At 33.8% G+C, this 21,057-nt stretch overlaps 1 protein-coding gene across 4 annotated transcripts in view; it reads right to left on the minus strand.

Moving 5' to 3' along the window:
- Nucleotides 1–1,747: 1,747 nt before the first annotated feature.
- STPG2 (sperm tail PG-rich repeat containing 2) overlaps nucleotides 1,748–21,057 on the minus strand; it is a 530,653-nt gene continuing 511,343 nt past the window's right edge. For 3 of the 4 annotated variants that reach the window (XM_073891996.1, XM_073891995.1, XM_073891997.1), the window contains 2 exons: nucleotides 7,276–7,424; nucleotides 1,748–2,135 (listed from right to left, as the gene is read on the minus strand). In XM_073891996.1, the coding sequence (XP_073748097.1) occupies nucleotide 2,135; nucleotides 7,276–7,424 (150 nt within the window). In that variant the 3' untranslated portion in view covers nucleotides 1,748–2,134. The remainder of the gene's footprint in view (nucleotides 2,136–7,275; nucleotides 7,425–21,057) is intronic. The other variant, XM_073891998.1, reaches the window with a different exon arrangement.

Here is a 21,057-nt window from a genome sequence, read left to right on the forward strand (position 1 = left end):
AGGGGCGCCTGGGTGGTTCAGTCGTTAAGCCTCTGCCTTTGGCTCAGGTCAAGATCTCAGAGTGCTGGGATTGAGCACCAGGCTCTCTGCTCAGCGGGAAGCCTGCTTCTCCCTCTCCCACTCCCCCTGCTTGTGTTCCTTCTCTCACTGCCTCTCTCTCTGTGTCAATAAATAAATAAATTTTTTAAAAAAATAAAATAAAATCAAATAAAATCAGACATAGAGTTAGAAGTCACAAGGGAAGATCATTCAAATCATAGATCCTATTTGCAATTTAGCTGCTTCTCACATTGGGGAACTCTAGGCAGCATGCCCTAGTGTGAGTTAGAGCAGGGATTTATCTATGTAACCATAGTTAATGATAACCCTGGGCAACATAGGGAAACCCTGACAGTGTAACAGTAACAATATACATCTTGAGAGTACCCACGTGGTGGATTGTCCTGCTCATGAAATTCCTTTTGTAATAACACTGAATATCTTGAACATTAACATATTAAGCAAAGGTTAAATTGGTCAGTAACACTAAAGAACAAAAGATGATTTAAAAATATTCCTAAACAAAAAATTGCCTCTGCAAAATGGGCTCTACAATTATCAAATAAGAGACAAGTCTCCTCAAGAAAAACTAATATTAAGTAATAGTGATGGTTCAATTGAAAAAGATAAAAACTAACTAAAGCAAATAAAAGACTTTCAGATACAATTTTTGGAAAGTATCAGTTGGTGGTGGGGGAAATCTTTTCCAATTAGATCTGTTCTTCCAACTAGTTCTGGTCTAGAAAGTTTTTACACAATTTTAGGATTACAGACATAAGAATTGTTCTATTGAATAATTAATACATTATCTTAAGAGTTGTGATTGGTGAACTTGCCCACATTCTGAATTTTCATCTTTCTATTTTTCTTTCATGAACAGATTTTCATATTATGTGATCTATTATAGTGGAATATAATTAAGAGGAAGACAATAAAAATCATTCTATAAGGTACTACCTGAAAAGAATACATGCCAGGTTGTTGCAACATAGGTAATATACTTCAAATGCTCTTGGTTTTCTGAATTTTCTGTGACCAGAAGTATATTTTACATGGTTCACATGACATATGAAAAGGCAACTGTTGCAAAAAATACCTTTTTTGACAGAAACTTTGGGAATTGTGTAGGTAGAGTTTAATTTCACCACATAAACACCTAGAGGAAAATACAGATTCTAAGGCTTCATCCCAGAGTACAGTAGCTAGGGAGTTGCTAGATACTGGGAAGCTCTCGTACTTTATCAACTCATTTGGCAATGGTGAAGCAGCAGCTATGTTTGAAAACTACTGATCTAGCACACCAACTGCTTTTACAGCCATAGAACAAAGATTCAGAACTTTAGTTAGGGTTACATAGCTAGGACTGAGCTCAGAGTTTCATCTATTTATTTTTAGAGAGAAAGAGAGAGAAAAATCTCAAGCAGACTCCTCACTGAGCATGGAACCCGACATGGGGGCTTGATCTCACGATCCTGAGATCATGACCTGAGCCGAAATCAACAGTCAGATCCTTAAACAACTGAGCCACCCAGGCGCCCCATGTGTTGCTATAATTTAATCACTTTTTCCTTGATCTCCTATCTATACATAAAATTCACACAAAGAAAAACATGCACAAAGTAAAGATTATTTTTATGATTTTTATTCTCTACTTCTTTAATTTCAGAGAAATGAAGAGTAGGAAAATAAGTCAAGTGGATAACACATACATATAATAACATCATGTACTTATTTTCAGCACGCCTAGTATTTGGAAAGTAATTGTATTCTCTGGTTAGAGAATGAAATACTACAGTAAAAAAGAAAGGGTTTTCAGATGTCTTTATTCAGCATTGTGTTTTATATGGAAGCAGTAGTAATACATGTTTAGAAAGAATGCAATGAATATATATACTGCTGTTGTAATAGGAAAATTTTGAGGAAAAGAAAGAGAAATAAATGTCTTGCAAGAACAGATTTTTCTATCTCTTGAGGTTAGAAGAGCAATTATATTCCTTTGAGTAGCTGATGGAGGGCATCATCAAAATGGAATTACTTCTTTGTGAGAGAACTGTCAGCTTACCTTTATATTAATAGATAATACCTTTAGAATATATCTGTGGGGAAAGAAAAGCTGTTTCAGTAAGTGGTGTCTCTTTTGTACTTCTCAACCTAAGCCAAAGTATTCTTTCAGATTGCTCCTCTAGTTCATTACCTCAAATAAAAAAAGATACAAAAATTTCACAAAATATTCTTTTCTTCTAACCAGATTAACTAAGTATCACTGATATCAAGTAGTTCATATTATGTGGTAATCCTAGCTTTAAGATTGTCCTAATGAGCCTGCTGGAGACTCAAAGTACTTAAAAGTGTATATTAAATATATATTATACCTGCAGTTGTTTGGATATTATATCATAATATTACTGTATTAAATCCAACTGAGAGAACAGAAAAGAAATAGCAACCAAATAAGCTGTTCAAACTTTCAAAATATAATTTAATATACTAATTTTTCCATTGGTTTTCTGGGAATTAATCTTCTTTATAATTAAATTATTTATAAAATGTACTTGTAACATGTAAGAGGCTGTACTAGATTTCTTTTTTTTTTTAAGATTTTATTTATTTATTTGACAGAGAAAGAGAGAGAGACAGAGCACAAGTGGAGGGTGGGGGAGGGGGCAGCAGGCAGAGAGAGAGAGAGAAGCAGGCTCCCCACTGAGTAGGGAGCTCCATGCAGGGCTCAATCCCAGGCCCCTGGACTCAAACCTGAGCCAAGGGCAGTCGCTTAACCCACTGAGCCATCCAGGCACTTGAGGCTGTACTAGATTTCATCTCAGAAGAAATATCAATTCTTTCACTAAGTTTTATGTATGTGAGACTACACATAACAAAAATATTTTACATTCATTTCCATTTTGACCAGGAACAGTTAAACAAAATGTGGCTTGATTGACCCAGGGTAAACCTATGAAGTCCAGAAATTTGTTCTGATGACTTCACCCCTGTTATTTGGTATTCAGATGGCAATTCTTTCCCCATTTTCAATCATCCAACACCCTTCTGTTATCTGGCTTGTTTCCCCTTCATCCAAACATGAGTGGGGCTGATAGCAGCCCATTGAACATGTTAACTCACTCATTTTTCTTCAGAGTTAGTGTAGTAGTTTAGCCAAGCATTACATTTCTCTTTAATTGTGAAATAAAATTGTTTTTCCTGAAAGCTAATTAAAGGAGGAAGCCGCCAAATGACACTATACTGACTGAAATGCAGAATAATTCTGAATGGAAATCTAATGTCATTTTGTGAGGTTCTCTGGTGGTAATGCTAGGAGAGTATATAAACAGAAAAGATAGAACCAGTCTTTCTGTTCATCCATAATGGTAATGTTGAACAAGGAGCTAGTTTGGTTTTATCTTCTGAAGTTGTATTTCACAAAGGGCTTGGGATGTGTGTGGGCATGTCTGGGATACTAAAACATTTTTGAAGGACTTATTTTTGTGTGACAACTGGTAAAAATAATTAAATAACTAAACATATAACCGTAACATATTCTTTTAGTTTATAATGTGACAATAATCTTAAAGAAATAATTTGTAACTAATGAACCATTGAACACCACATCAAAAGCTAATGATGTACTATATGTTGGCTAACTGAACTTAATAAAAAGAGAAATAGATTTGCAAGTAAGTTTAATAAGAGACTACATTTCCTTAAAAAAGAATATGTACTTTTTAGTAGGATGTTGAGTAAATAGGTACATGTCAGGATATATCATGTTTAGGAAATATTCTTCAGTTATAAATGTCCATCAAAGATATGGGATTTCAGAAATTGTTTTAGAGGTAAAAGGGAAAGAAGGCAAATTACAGTAAAGGAAGAATTTCAGATATGGCAGAGTAACTCATTGCAGACCAAGTCTCTGAGAAAAATTAAAGAATTCATTTCTGTTTATGTTTATTTAAGAGAATGGAGAGCTACACAGACAACCAGGTCTTGTAAGGCCCAGAAATCTGGTGAGGAAGGTGAGGAGGGAATAGCACTGAGATGAGCCTCACACTCCCTTAGAGGATTCTTTTAGTTTTGAAGTAGAATAGAAGACAACCACAAACTGGATAGAAATCTAAATTGAGATTTTGGCTTTCTCAGAAACAAACCTTAGAGTTCAAGTTCAAGACAATAGGACATGGACAAAATCCCAAAGAAAAGGGAAGAACACTGATGAGTTTGACATTGTATCATTTTTCCACTCAGCACATTTGTTTGATTTTATCTGAAGTGGGGTAGGGTCAAAAGACTAAGAAGTAGAGTCAAAAGTGGCAGCTAAAGATCTAGGCAGTTGCACAGAGTGATTGGTAGTTTCAAAGAGTGAAATAAAAATATTAGAGGAAGAACTTTAGTGATTATCACTGGCTTCCTGTTAAGATTACAGAAAGGCTACACACTAGGAACATAACCTGATGGGAATTAGATCAACACTCACAAAAAACATGAAGTCCAATCCTGAACAAGCAAAATCCCACACTGGGAAAAGTTGGTTGCCCCATACATAAGATGCCTGAGAGAAAGCGAAAGGATGTTCTGTCTGGAGGAAGATAATATGAGATAAAGCATCAAATTTCCTCTATAATTTTTCATAAGTTATGAAAAACATTTGATCAAGCTTAGACATGCCAGGGGACAGAATCAAAACACAGAAACTAAGAGAATAAGAGACAATAAAAACATATCCAAAGGTGATTCAGAGTTTGTGGCCTTTAAAATAAATGTAGAGTAAAACGTGTAACAAAATTGTTGAGAAGATAGAGGATCTCACCATATAATTGGAATTTGTAAACAATAATGAAAAAGAAATTATAGAATTTAAAATATAATAATTAACATTAAGCATGCAATAGATGGTTTAACTGCAGATTGGACTGTTGAAGAGAGGATTAGTGAACTAGAAGAGAGAGTGTTAGAAAATAGACAGCCTGAAGTACAGCAAGGAAAGAGGATCTGTAATATAGAAAAGAATATACAAGGGGCACCTGGGTGGCTCAGTTGGTTAAGCATCTGCCTTCTGCTCAGGTCATGATCCCAGGCTCCTGGGATTGAGCCCTGCATCGGGCTCCCTGCTCGGCCGGGAGTCTGCTTCTCCCTCTCCCTCTGTCTGCTGTTCTGCCTACTTGTGCTCTCTCTCAGTCAAATAAATAAACAAAATCTTAAAAAAAAAAGAATATACAAGATACGTGAGACACAGTAATGAAAGAGATTTAATATCTGTAATTTCATTTGCAAAATATAAAGGAGAATATTATAAAAGCAATAATTTAAGAGATAACGGGTGATGATTTTCCACAACTAATAAAAAGACATCAACCTACACAATTCAGAACTTTAGTGAACACCAAAGAAGATTTGGGTAGAGGCAGGAAAACCTAGGGACATTAAAAATAATTTTTTTAAATGTATAGAGAAAATTTGAAAAAGCAGCCAGAAAAGGTACATCATTTCCAAAGGAAAAACATTTCCTTAGAAACCATGGAAGGCATTATTCAATGCAATGACATTTTTAAAGTGCTAAAAGAATATATGTAGGAACTTCTAATTCTTTATCCAGTAAAAATATTCTTCAAAAATGAAGATGAGATAAAAATGATTCCAAACAAAAAAGGAGAGAACTCATCAATAGCAAACCTTCATGAACACACATTAAAAGAAATTTATTAGAAAGGAAAATAATGATCCCAAAGAGAAGCACAGAAATGCAAGAAGGAATAAAGGACAATGAAACAAATAAATATATGGGTAAATCTAAATAAATATAACTTGAGAAATGATAATAACAACCTCTTATGGGATCAAAAAATAGTTATAAAATTGAAAATTATAACATTTATAGCACAAAAGTCAGGACAGTAGTTTTAAATAGTTTTCATATTTTTGCACTTTAAAGAATTACTACATATTAATAATTAATAATGACCATGAGCAGTTAATGGGCTATTGTTCCATCATAACAAAATACATAATAGAAGTGAAAGTATACTGTGTGAAATGGAATGGAAAATAAACCATTATTGTAGATATTGTTTTCCAATACACTGATGAAATCACTATTCCAAAACATAGATGTTCTAGACCAGCACTGTCCAATAGAAATAAAATATGAGCCTATAATCACATTTAAATGTAAAAATTAACAGCTGATAATAATCATAATAGTGTATTTTATTTAACCCAGTATATCTGAAATACTATCATTTCAACATGTATTAAATTTAAAAAAATATATTATTCATCAGATATTTTATACCCTTTTTTGTGAAACTAAGTCTTCAAAATCTGGTGTGCACTTTAAACTTACAGTACATATCAATTTGAAATAGCCACATTTCAAGTACTCAATAATCACATGTGACTAGTGGCTACCATTATGGATGTCAGAGGTCCAGGCTGTGGCAAGAATAAATTCTGATGACATCTAGATAAATATGATCTACTACTCCAGGAAGTATCTAACAATTTATCAGATATTAAACTCTATATTTTATTATTTAAATAAGTACTTTTGTTTTAGAATCTAATTCTCTAACAATTAATACAATCTCAGTAGATTCCTGAAATATAATGCCATTTTGTGGTATGGATATTGAAATGAAAACAAGCTTTTTTGGAATACAGTAACATCAAATTATTCAAGCCCATCCTATGGTACAAAAAAACCCAAAACAACCTAAATTAAAATCTAAACCACTGATAGTCATTACTATATACCTATTAACTATTTACTTAGGAATCTTCTTAGTTCAAACTTGCTTGATTATACAATTTGTTTGAAAAAGCCTAAATATTTCACTGAGATGTAATCTCACAATAACTGACTAGAGCATGGCATTATTTTTTAGATTTCTTTGTTTTAAAATATAGGTTAATTAAAAGAAATGCTGTCAACTTTACGTTATTAAGGTAACTCTTCTATCTTAGCATTAAAGGCAAATGAAAAGCAGACTTTCTAAAAATGAAAATATACTGGCTATTCTTGTCCAGATTATCACTTATTTCTAGAAGCATGCAGAGTGGCCTCTACTATAATATGTTATTTACTCCCTGGGGCTATAAACATAACCAATCTCTAGAATAAGGATACAAATGCATTGCTTTGAAGAAAGAAAAAAATTATCTGTCTCAGAGATTCTGTATGACAGTTAATTTATGGACTGTAAAAATGTAGCAACCCTATGATTTAGTGAGAACAAGCACACTTACCATTTAGAAGATTTTACTTTGCTTCCTGGGTGTTTTTGTTTGGTTTTTTGTTTTATAGTAAAAGTGTTTTCTCTCTTAATCAGGAAAGGATTTGGTAGAGTGACATTAAATGTTTTCTTCAGAACAGAATGTCTTAAAAATGGACTGAGCTATGGATATTTGAACAAAAGAATAGCATATTTTAATTATGTCATTCATAAACTTTGAAAAATTACTTTTTATAAATCTATAATGAGCTCATTAATGTGAATAACTTACAACTTACTAATACCATTCATTAATATTGTGGACTTTTAGATTCCTAGGGTTAATATCCATAAATGTGCTTTAAAGTATAAAATAATTACAAGTCATGAGGTTAACTAAAGCATGTTTAATAGTTTTGCTGAAGATTATACATATTTCAGAGAGACCAAATCTTTTGTGAAACCTTATATCATGTTTTAAAAAGATATAGTTTTTTGTATATATCAATATCAAACCATCTTTATTCTCAAAATAAATTTTGCTTCCAGTGAAGGTAGATATTGATTTCTCAGATGTGCCGTCTCTTAACATTTATCATTTCAACAAATATTGATTAAATGCATATCATCTGCCCAAAACTATCTTTTGGTACTACAAACATGCAGTAACAAGATAAAGTCCTTCTGCATTCACCATCCACTTACCAATGAAAATATTGAGAAAGCAAAAATCTAAAAACCAAAAAAAAAAAAAAAGAAAGAAATAGTGTCTGATTTTCAACTGCTGTTAGGGATATTTACTAAATCTCTTGCAAAAAGATCACTAAAAAAAAATAATGGAATATTCATTCAACCAATTTATTTAGTACCTCCTATAAGATGGGTACCAGCCTGAGCAAAGTGCTACCAACACATATCTTTTGTTGGTTCTCATGTCCCTCTCTCCAAGAACACTGTACAACAGGATACATAAAGAAGTTGGAATTAAGATAAGTAGTTGATAAGTACAAATTGTTGAGAATACTGCATTCTTAGATTTATAGTTTTCATTGTCTGCATGTGATACGATGAATAGTTATAGGTTTAGAGTCAGCTTCATGTAGGATAGTTAGTAGATCTCAGTGCAATCCTGAACTTAAGACACTTCAAATGTCTGTGGCCTGTGGAAGGTTATTCCCCCTCTCTGAACTTTAGTTTCCTCTTTTTCAAATGGAGTTAATACTATCTATCTTATATAGACTTTCTGGGTCTATTAATTGAATTAAAGTATATAAAGTAGCCTTTGTTCTTGAGAAGCAATACAGTTTAGTGGTTAAAAGCATGGGCTCTTGGTTGGAACTCAACCTTGCCTTGCTATCTGCTTTCTGTATGTCCTTAAGTAACTTATTTAACCTCTTTCCCTGTGTTTTGGTTTCCACATTTAAAAAATAATGATGATTAAACAATAATTATTTTGTAGTATTGTTTTAAAAATTAAATGAGTTCACATGTTTAAAGCATCTCAAGCTTGGCATATCAAAAACATTATGTATCAAGTATTATTATTATTATCTTGTACAGTGTCTCCCCAAAAGTAAATATTTTATATCAACTTACATAAAAATAAAATTTCATTCTTATATTTACAGAACTGTGAAACAGAGCAGGTGAAATTAGCCTTCAGTCTAGTGGTCTACAAAAACACTGAAAGTTCACTGGGATATATTATTCCAGCAGGATAAAATTAAAAGGCAGATTATTTTCATGATCAGCATAGGAGAACAAAGTCAGGCAATCCCCACACCTTGCTGTCAGAAAATGTAAATTTTTCATACATGTTCTCTTTCAAAAGCCTGAGCAAACAGAAATATGTTTATACAATTCCAATAAATATAATGCAGCATAAGGAAAATAACATTAATTTGAGTAACATCTAGTATTTATTCATAATATAAAAAATATATATTTCAGGAAAAATATAATAAAATTAGAACAAAATAAAGCTGAAGTATAAACTCAAAAATTTTAAAAGAGCATTTTAAATAACTATTAAATTAAAGAAAGTATAAATAAAAATGTTTTAGAAAATAATACAAAAGAACAACAAATCAACATTCATAGAATTACCCCCAAAGCTGCAGTCATAATCCAAAATGTTTCATGATTTAAAAAAGGAAAACAAGAAATTCTACTTACTCCTCCTTTCATTCATTCCACAAGTGAATATCAAGGGCCTTCAACATGCCAGGCACTGTACTAGGGTCTAATGATGAAATTGCCAACAAACAAGACAAAACTCCAGGCCTTGTGAAATCTACTACCAATAATCAGATAATCATAAAATCAATATAAAATCAGACAATGATAACTCTCAAGGAGAGGTACATAGAGACAAATAGAAGACCTGACTAAGAAAAGGCAATCAGAGACTTCATTAAGGAAGTGATGATGGAAGTTGGAAATCTGAAGGAAGAACAGACCCTACCTAGGCTACAATGGGGAGGATAATGGACAGACACAGTCCAGGCTCAGAGACCAACATACACTAAGACCTGTAGCATGTTCTAGTCACTGAAAGAAGACCCGTGGGCTTGGAGTGGTATAGAGGAAGGGAGGCATGGTGAAAGGTGATGATATAGAGCTAAGTAGCCAGGTTAAGAATTTTAGCCCTTGTGCTAAAAGTAATGAGAGAACATTGAAGTTTATTAAAAAGAGGGTGAGAGATGATTTTCTGATTTGCCTTTTGGAAAAATTATTCATTACTATATTTTGCATTAATGTTTTTATTATACAAATATTGAATATCAAATGTATACTTACCTAATTACTAAAATAATTGTATGTCACTAATTTCGATTGGAATTATTTATTTTTGCTTATTTAAATAAGAATTACTCAGCAAGAGATTTTCAGATTACAATTATCTTCCAGAAAGAGGGAAGACTCTACAAGTCTGCTGGTCAGGGGAGAAGAAGGGTTTAAAGATGAAAATGTGGCAGTTATGTACAAATAGACTACTGAGAGATTATAGCACGGGAGAAGGACCCAGGGTCAAGCCATTAAGAACTCCCAAATTCATGGCCATGTATGGGAAAGGAGCGTATAAAAGATAGGAAAATGGAGCAGGTGGAGGGATAGGAGTAATATCAGAGAGTGGTGTGTCAGGGAAGCCAAGAGAAGAGCATATAAGAGAGCGTACCGCGATTTCAACCCTGCCGAGAAATCTATTAATAAGTAGACTGGAAAACATTCCTCATATTGAGAGAAAAGAAGCACTTTGGTTAACTTAGTTGAGGTAAACTAAAGTGATTATGAGCTAGATTGGAGGAAATTGAGAAGTAAGGAAGTACAGCACTACAGCTAGCTTCAAAAATAGAAAAGAGAAAGAAATAGTCAAAGGTAAATGAAGAGTCTGGAAATACTGGTTTATATATATATATATATATACATATATATATATATATATATAGAAGAGATTTGAAAGTATGTATGTATATATGTATTTTAAAGATTTTATTTATTTATCTGACAAAGAGAGCACAAGCAGGGGGAGCAGGGAGGGAGAGGGAAAAGCAGTCTTCCCGCTGAGCAGAGAGCCCGACATGGGGCTCCGTCCCAGGACCCCGGGATCATGACCTGAGCTGGAGGCAGACGCTTAACTTACTGACCCACCCAGGCGCCCTGAGGTTTGAAAGTATTTAAAAGACAATGGGAATCACCCTGTAATTTTGAGTGGGAGGGGGTATCTGATAGTGAAATATTCCCAAAAATACAATAGGGTTAAAATCCATAGCATAAGACATATGGAGGTATTGGTGTTGGAATAGTGGAAGATGGAAAAAAGGAGAAATGTATAGTACTAGTTGAAAAGGATTATAAAATAAATCCAGATATACATAAATTTACAAATTAAATAAAATGTAATTAAGGGAAAACTCCATCTGATATCTTTTTGTTTGTTTTTCTCTGTAAGTGGCAGGTCGTGTTCCTCTTAGTCCTGTTCCCATAGAAATGACTAAGGAAATACATGAAGATAGAAAACCAGGTGTTAATATTGACAAACAGGGATAGGACATTTATCTGGTGAAATTTTCAAAGAATTACTGATAGATATAATAGTGATGGGAATGGACTGAATGTCCATTTAGGGTCTGATTCAAACCTCCTATCTCCCATCTTCAACCCAATTCCAAGAAAAAAATATTGACTTCTGGAAGTTGACATTTTGTCTTTCTTGATCTAGAAATGAGGAAGTAGTATGGTTATTGCTGGGAGGGAAATATGAGAGTCAGTATAGTTTTGCGAGGTCCCAAATTTCAATCCTGGCACAGTACATAGAACAAACTTAGAAATGAGCATGGCCAATTTTATTTCTTTTTTTTTTAAAGATTTTATTTATTTATTTGACACAGAGAGAGAGCACAGATAGGCAGAGCGGCAGGCAGAGGGAGAGGGAGAAGCAGACTCCTGCCGAGCAGGGAGCCCGATGCGGGGCTCGATCCCAGGACCCTGGGATCATGACCTGAGACGAAGGCAGACACTTAACAACTGAGCCACCCAGGTGCCCCTGGCCAATTTTATTTCTGACATTAGAATTCAGACAAAAGCCAAGATACTACTATGTCTGAATTTGGGAAGTAGAAATAGAGTAGAGGTATCAGGCTTTATCCATAGCAGAGGAAATAAATGAAACTCTTTCTATGGCTATTCACCCCACCAGTTCTCTCTATTCCTTTCCCCAAAGGCTTCTGGATTTGAAGGTCTAAAACTGAAGGCCAACCTAAGAAAGATTTAGAGAGCTGGTATGGTACCAGATATTATAAAATAATATGTCTTTATATTTAAAACAATGTGGCTCAAGTCCAAAAACAGGTGGTGAATTCAGGGGAAAAGTAGTTTGCTAGGCTTAAAATAAACATAGGCATTTAGCATATGATGAAATTGGCATTTCAAGTCAACAGGAAAAGGATGTACTCAAAGGTTATTGGTACTGGAATAATCAGATTTGTAAAAAGCAAATTACTATCATAAATATAAAGATATGGAATATCATATATTCACATTGTGGGCTCATGCAAATTTAAATATTTAAACATTTTTTTTAAAAAGTGGAGAATTAAAATAAATAGAAGAAAAGACAAGTCATACCAGGTCTAGGATTTTATTTTTGGGCAATTTTTCTGATTCTTCACAAATTGGTAACTGACATGATTTTCATTTTATTGTTTTATATAATAGGAATGCCAATAAAGTCTTTCAAATTTTTTAGAAAAAATTTCTGGTAATGTTTTAAAAATTATTCTCAATATAGGAAAAAATAGAATGTTGCCACAGTCATTTTGTAAAGTTAGCTATATGATTCTAAAACATGGCTACTGTTCACTATCAATAAAATGCACATTGGGGCACCTGGGTGGCTCAGATGGTTAAGCATCTGCCTTCGGCTCAGGTCATGATCCCGGGGTCCTGGGATCGAGTCCCGCATCGGGCTCCCTGCTCAGCGGGGAGCCTGCTTCTCCCTCTGCTTCTCTCTCTCGCTCTCTGTCTCTCATGAATAAATAAATAAAAGCTTTAAAAAAATGCACACTATCCAACTTCAAGACTTACTATAAAGCTACAGTAATCAAGATAATGTGATATTGATGAAAGAACAGATATAGAGATAAATGGAACAGAATAAAGAGCCCAGGAAAAAATCCGCACCAGTGTAGTCAATTGATCTTTGACAAAGGAGCAAAGACAATACCATGGAGCGAAGACTGCCTTTCAACAAACGGTGCTGGAACAACTGGACATCCAAATGCCCAACGTGGATCTAAACGCAGACTTTACACCCTTCACAAAAATTAACTAAAAAGGTATCCTAGACCTAAATGTAAAATGCAAAAATACAAAATTCCTAGAGGATAATCTAGGAGAAAATCTAGGTGACCATGGCTCTGGCAGTAACTTTTTAGATGCAACACCAAAGGCATGACACATGAAAGAAATCACTGATAAGTTGGCCTCCATTAAAATTAAAACTTCTGCTCTGCCAAAGACACTGTCAAGAACTTGAGAAGACAAGCCATGACTGGGAGGAAATATTTGCAAAAGATATATCTGATAAAGAACTGTTATCCAAAACATACAAAGAGCTCTTCACACTTGAACAATCTGATTAAAAATTGGGCAAGAGATCCGAACAGACATCTCAGCAAAGAAGATATACAGATGGCAAATAAGCATGTGAAAAGATGCTCAACACCGTATGTCACTAGGGAATTGCACATTAAAACAACAAGATGCCATTTTGTACCTATTCAAAGGGCCAAAACTCAAAAAACTGACATCACCAAATGCTGGTAAGGATGTGGTGCAACAGGAACTCACTCACTGCTGGTCAGAATATCAAATGGTACAGCCACTTGGAGAGAGTTTTGTGGTTTCTTACAAAACTAAACATATTCTTACCATGCAATCCACACTCCTTGGTATTTACCCAAAAGCATTGAAAAGTTATGTCTACAAAAAACCTGCACAGAGGTGTTTATAATTGTCAAATTTGTTCATAATTGTCAAAACTTGGAAACAGCAAAAATATCCTTCAGCAGGTGAATGAATAAATAAACTGTGGTACATCTAGACAATGGGATATTATTCAGTGTTAAAAAGAATGAGCTATGAAGCCATGAAAAGCCATGGAGGAACCTTATAGGCATATTACTAGCTGACAGAAACCAAGCTTAAAAGACTGTATACTGTATGATTCCAACCATATGACATCGTGGGAAAACAAAACTATGGAGACAGTAAAAAAGATAAGTGGTTATTACCCTGATAAATGGGAAGTAGGGATAAATAAGTAGAACGCAAAGGAATTTTTAGAGCAGTGAAACTGTTCTGTGTGATACCAGAACGATGGATACATATTCTTATACAATTTTCCAAACCCAGAGAATTTACAGCATTGAGTGAACCCTAATGTGAACTACGAACTCTGGGTGATTACGATGTGTCGGTGTAGGTTCACTAATTGTAATAAATGTATCCTGTGATGGAGGAGGTTGATAGTAGGGAGACTGGGATGGGGCAGGGAGTATATGGGAACTCTCTGCATTTCCCACTCAATTTTGCTATGAACAGAAAACTACTCTTAAAAAAGTCTATTAAAAATATGTGGAGTGATTCTGAAATTCATCTGAAAGAATAGACAAGAGAAAATAGATTGGTAAGTTTTTAATAATGACAATAATGAGAAAAAGCTTGCCTTATAATAGATTAAATAATTTAAATAGCCATAATGATTAAAATAGAGATATTCAGGTATGGTATTTGACAGACAAAATTTTGGGTGGAAACAATTTTTATAAAACTCAAAGGTTGTCATGTCCTATATGTTTCCGTTCTAAACTCTAACTTGTCTAACATGATTAAATCCTCCTCTTAGAGTATTTTTAAATGTTATTTCATCTCATCTCTTTAAAATAAGTTAAATAAAAAAAAGACATCTATGGCAAACTGTTCAAGAATGCATCTATATATTATTATTGTTGGAAATATGAACTTAGAAGCTGAGGATGGTATGTAACATAAAATAAGTGGTTAAAAATCACTAATGCTCTAAGTAAATTGCAGAAGGAGAATGATAAACAAGTATATGAACAGACAGATTAGATCTGGAAAAGACTAAAAAGCTGGAATCTAAGTTAAACAATAAATCTTAAACTATGATATTTGAGAAATGGGGTGATTTAACAGGAAGCTAGAGAGAAACAAAATCTAATGGCTCAAATAATCACACTGAAGAGGTGACATGATCAAAGAGCTAAACTCTAGCAGTCATTACACTGTCGGGTGAAAAAATGAAGTGATAAGGATGACGACACATAATCATACATTCTTAACTATGCACAAACATCTTCTAATTAACAACTTGCTTTTTCTTGAATCATAGGCAAGCAGGAGAAGTAAAAAGACTGCCATCCTTGCCATATAGAAATGAAAACAGTTATTTAGTATTCCAAGCATTTGCTACCTGACGTTAGAATGAATATGAGCTGGCTTTTAAGTGTATTTGATCTGCATTGAAACCATGTTCAGATAGTAGCTTTCAGAATACAAAAGTATCTGAAACTACTTGTCTGCAGCCAAGAGTCACCTAATGTCCACTTAGACTTTTACATTCTGTGATCTGTGGTTTGCAAAACCGATTTAAAATTAATCTGAACTAAAGGACAATTTATATATGCCATTTCATTGAAATTATGATGAATGTGTTTGAAATTTGAATTACAATTGAGGTAAAGTCAATACAATGTTAAAAAGCTGGGTTTTCCTTCTCAAACTCATAATGAAATAAAAGTTAAAATGGCTATATTTTAATTTGCCATGTCCATAGTTTTCATGAAATTATAAACAATATGGTAACATAATAACATAATATATATTACGTGAAGTAAAACACGTTGCTTAAGACATTTTAGTCAGGACGAGTCATTACGGTACTTTTATTCTTACGTTGGGTAAAATAGCAACTATTATATTTTTCCTGGGGTGCTGAATAGCTTTCCAAGCCACAGTGGGATATTAAAAACACAAAATGTGTTACATTGTTCTCTTCCAGAGAAGGATAAGAGGACAATGGCCTGATAACTTTTGTGATAGTGATTAGAAGTATGCATTTAGAAGAAAGAATAAGCAAGCATTGAAACTAAGTCTACTGAATAGCTTCCAAAAGGTCAATGACCTGAAAGACTGAGGAACTATTATAGATTGAAGGAGACTAAACGAATGTGGTAATTAAAGACAACAGATGATACTGATGTAGAAAAATTAGAATAAGGACTGTATTAGAGATAATGGCATTGTAACAATATAAAATTTCGAGGATTTGATCCATTGTTTTGTTGTTAAGTAAGAGAATATCTTTGTTGTCAGAGATACGTGCTGAAGTATTTAAAGATGAAAGATTGTGATATTTGGTAAATTCAAATGGTTATACAATATATAATTCTACAATAATAATAATGTATGAATGCATGCATATACACATGTTTGAGAGTGAATGTGTAAGAGAGAGAGAGACAGAAAAATAAAAAGACAGAGAAAGCACAAATGATGCAATGTGCTAACTGATTATTTGGAGTTGGTATTTTTTCAAAACAAGCGTTGAAACAAAATTTAAACTCAAAACATACTCTCTTTTCTATGACTTCAAGGGTTCAACTGTCCTTTTGCTATATTCTGGTTACAATTCCTCTTCCCCTGGAATCAGAAGTCTTCTGTCCTCTACTCAATTTTATTCCATGTGCCTCAAAGTATGCCTCTTTTAAACAACGTCAGCTTTGATGTTAGACAGCCTCAGATTTATCTTTCTCCCAGAGATTTGTAAAATCTGTATTATTGGGCTGGTTGGCTCCTCCCTCCTAACCATCGAGTCTGTTTGCATTAACTCCATCCTACACCCTTACAAGTATTGGAGAGGAGTTTGTTCTTTCTATTGACTGTCAGTCTTGTTAAATAGTATGGTCCTTTGATATTTTTCTCTTTCAAATAATTGGAGAATGAGAATGAAGGCAACATTATGTTTCCTTTACTAAGGGTATAAGGAGGGGAAAGGAGAGGAAGGGGAAGGGAGGAGGGAGAGGGAGAGTGACAATGAGACAGAGAAAGAGAGGGAGAGTACAAATGGTACATGTTAACAACTTGATGTATATAGTCATTCTACACCCTCAATATATAAAACCATGGCAAAGCACCTCACAATTCAGTAACAGGCAACTGAATGACGCATTAACTACAGAGGATAAGCTACAATTATTTGTAGAAGGAAGCCTTACTTTCTTCTCTTTTGTCAACCCCCACACCACCACATCCACCCACCTACCTGCATCTGTATATCTGATTCTCTACCTCAAGTAAGAAACCCATTTAGGATTTCAGCATTGCTCCCCAAACCCAATATTTCACAGCCTCTTTCTCTGCTTTTTCTACCTATTAAACTTGCATATCATGTCCTTTTTTTGGCGTCTTGCTTTATTTCTTGTATAGCTTAGTAGAAGTTGTTGTCTGTTTTGTTCTGTAGTACTTAAAGCTAAGCCTGACACAGAGACCTGAGAGGTTTTACTTCTCTTTGTTTTACAATTCTGAGGACTTCAGGTCCTCTTTCATTTCTGGAAAATTCTCAGCTGAGATCATTTGTATATCTCTTCTCCACTTTCTTTATTTCCTTTTTCTGGAACTCATACTAAACGTGTGTTTAATCTTCTTAAGTATTCTCTATGTATTTAAGTAGATGTTTATTAAAGCATAGAGAAAAATGCACAAAAAGTATAACATAATGAATCTTCAAAAAGTGAACATTGCTGTACAAACAGCATCCAGATCAAGAAATCAAACATTACCAGTGCTCCAGAAGGCTCCTATATTCCCCCACCCAATCACAATTCCCCATATCCACTTCAGAGCCTGCAAGTCACAAGTATCCTGACTTCTAAGATTTCTACATTTGATCATTTTTGCCTGATTTTAAACTTTATATAAATGGAATCGCATAGAGGATCTCCTTCTGTGTCTGGCTTCATTCATTCAACATGATGCTTGTGATGCAGATCAACGTGATTGTTTATAACATTTACTCTGATTCTTTCTTGCATTTCATTTGATAAATACACCATAATGTATTTTATCCACTCTACTTCTGATGGCCATTTATAGGTTGTTTCCCAATTTTAGTAATTAGAAATGGTGCCCACTATCCATCATTATACATGTCATTTTGTACACATGTATATACATTTCTCTTAGTGATGTACCTTGAAGAGCAACTGCTAGATCATAAACTATCTGTACTTTTAGTTCTACAGAATCTACCAAACGGTTTCCAAATTCTGTGTGAGTTTCACTTTTCATCATGTCTTTTCCAAGACATGATTTTTTTCCCACCTTATCCATGCTAATGGGAATAAAGTAGTATAATACTGTAATTTTAATTTGATTATCACTTATGATGAAATTGAGTACTTGTTCATCTGTTTATGACCATTTGGATGTCCTCTCTTTTTAAAAATGTTCCCGCTCAAGTCTTTTGTCCATTTTAAATTGGGTTATCTGCCCTTTTTCATGCATGTGTAAAAGTTCCTTTCTAGATGTTTGGGTTTCAAGTATCCTCTCCCTTCTCTATCACATGCCTTTTCATTCTTTTAGTGATGTCTTTCAATCAATAGAAGTTCTAAATGTTAATGCTATCCAATTTATCACTTTCATTATTAGTTAGCATTTTTAAGTCTTGTTAAAAAACCATTTGACTAGCTCAAGCTCATGAAGATATTATCCTATATCTTCTTTTCTAGAATCTTTTCTGTTTTTACTTTTCATTCTTACATCCATAATACATCTGAAATAGATCTTATATGTGATGTAGGACAGCAGTTAAGATTCTTTTTTTCCCATATGGGAAGCCAACTGAATGGGCATTGTTTCCTGAGAAGACCAACTTTTCCCAGTGTACTACATTATCATGAAGAGGAGTTTATTTGTAAGATGTGTTCTTAACCTTCTTTTGTCTCTTTATTTTCCACACTACCTTACCTATAGTAGCCTTTATAAATATAAAACATACCGAATATGGAAATCCTCTAGCTATGTTCTTATTCATAATTGCTTTGGCTATCAATTTCCATATAAATTTTGAAGTCAGCATGTCAATTTTTACACACACAAACTGCTGAAATTTTTAATTGGGATTACATTGACTTTAAAGGTCAATGGGAGAAAACTGATATGCTCCAAATATTTAGACTTCCACTTTGTAAACATATTTTTCAACGTGAGTCATATTTAATTTTTCCCAATAATTTTTTATAGTTATCTATTTAGAGATCTCGTCCATCTTTCATCAGATTTTTTTATGGTATCCTATATTTTTTGATGTCACCAAAATGGTGTTTAAAAATTTTGTTTTCTAACCATCTGTTGCTGATATCTATAACATTTTTGTTCACTAACTTTGCTAAATCATTTATTGATTAATGTGGCTTATGTGTAGATCATTTTGGACCTCTAAAATATACAATACATTATCTGCAAATGATTGCAATTTTATTTCTTCTAATTATTCGTACTCTTAATTTCTTTTTTATTCTGCCCCTCTTGGATTGATGAAGATTTCCAGTACTAGGTTAAATTGCAGTGGTTATAACAGTGGTTATAAATAGGGGATCAGAACATACCACCCCAAAATATGTCACTTTGGCATTTTGATTAGAAATAGCAGATGCAGGCAGGGCTCTCTGCCTTCCCCTTTACACCTAAATTCAGGTTATAAATTTCCTGTGAGAAAGGTACCCTCCCTGTTTCAGAAAGAGAGGCACAACCTTACCATCAGTGATAGAAATGAATCTGTACAAACAAACCTTGCTAAAATAACCTTATCTTCCATTAGTTTTCTCAATATATTTCCCAGTCACTTTCTCACGATTTACTGCCCCTAGCCCAAAGCCCTTTTTCCTTTGTCTTGTCATATCTCCATGATTTATCACTCTTTGTTAAAATGATATATAAGAATCTCTTCTTTGGGGTATTCATTTCCTTCCATGAAGCCCCCCCCCCATTTATATATCAAATAAAATGTGTATGCTTTTTCTCCTATTAATCTGTCTTTTGTCAGTTTAATTCACAGGCCCTAGCAAGAATATGAGGGTAGAGGAAAAGTCTTTCCCATACTAGCCTACTTGGGTCATTCCCAATCATAGATGGACAGCTTTTAATAGTTCATCCTGAAGTATGGCTTTTTAAAAATATTTTCTTTATTTGATTAAGGAAGTTTACTTTTATCTCTTGTTAAGAGTGTTTCCAATAAATGGGCATGAATTTTATCAAATTGTTTTCTGAGTCTATTGAGATTTTCACATATTTTTCACTTTTTTCTATTTGCAAAAGTGGCAAATTATAATTTTTATTTTTATTCTTGTTACTCTTGTTTTTCTGGAATATTCTCTATGTTTTCAAGTTTTCAAAGTATTTGCCATCTCTTTATCTCTTTGAATTGTATTCTGATTCCTCATATTTACTCATTGCCCCCTTCATTCCTCAGTTGTGCCCAGCCATTATAATTTCTAATTTAAATGAATTTATGTATATGTGCCTATATAAATTCTAGAAATTTTATTAATGTTTAATAAACATTTTATTTGAGGATAATTTTAGGTTTACAGAAAAGTTGCCAAAGAGTTCCCATATACACCACACCTACTGTCACCCTATTGCTATTATCTTACATTAACATATTTTTTACAATTAATGAACCGATAATTGATGCATTATGTACTAACACCATATTTCATTCAGCTTTTCTTAAATTTTACCTAATATGCCTTTTCTTTTTTTTTTTAAGATTTTATTTATTTATTTGACAGAGAGAGACACAGCGAGAGAGGGAACACAAGCAGGGGGAGAGGGAGAGGGAGAAGCAGGCTCCCCATGGAGCATGGAGCCCAATGCAGGGGCTCAGTCCCAGGACCCTGGGATCATGACCTGAGCCAAAGGCAGACGCTTAACGACTGAGCCACCCAGGTGCCCCCTAATACGCCTTTTCTGTTCCAGAATCCTATTTAGGATGTCACATTCTATTTAGTAGTCATGTCTTTGTGTGACTTCACACCTCATTCCTTTTTGTCATAAATACTATTCCATTACATAGATGTATCACAGTTTCCTTTTCCATTCACCTATTGAATGAATCTTGGTTTCCTCCAAAATTTGGCATTTATGTATGAAGCTGCTATAAACATTTGTGTGCAGGCTTTTGTGTGGACGTTAGTTTCAAATCAGTTGAGTAAATACCTGGGAGCGTGAT

This window comes from Callorhinus ursinus, unplaced genomic scaffold (genome assembly GCF_003265705.2).
Source record: "Callorhinus ursinus isolate GAN/ISIS: 27379988/994484 unplaced genomic scaffold, GSC_fseal_2.0 scaffold4, whole genome shotgun sequence".
Classification (NCBI taxonomy): Eukaryota; Metazoa; Chordata; class Mammalia; order Carnivora; family Otariidae; genus Callorhinus; species Callorhinus ursinus.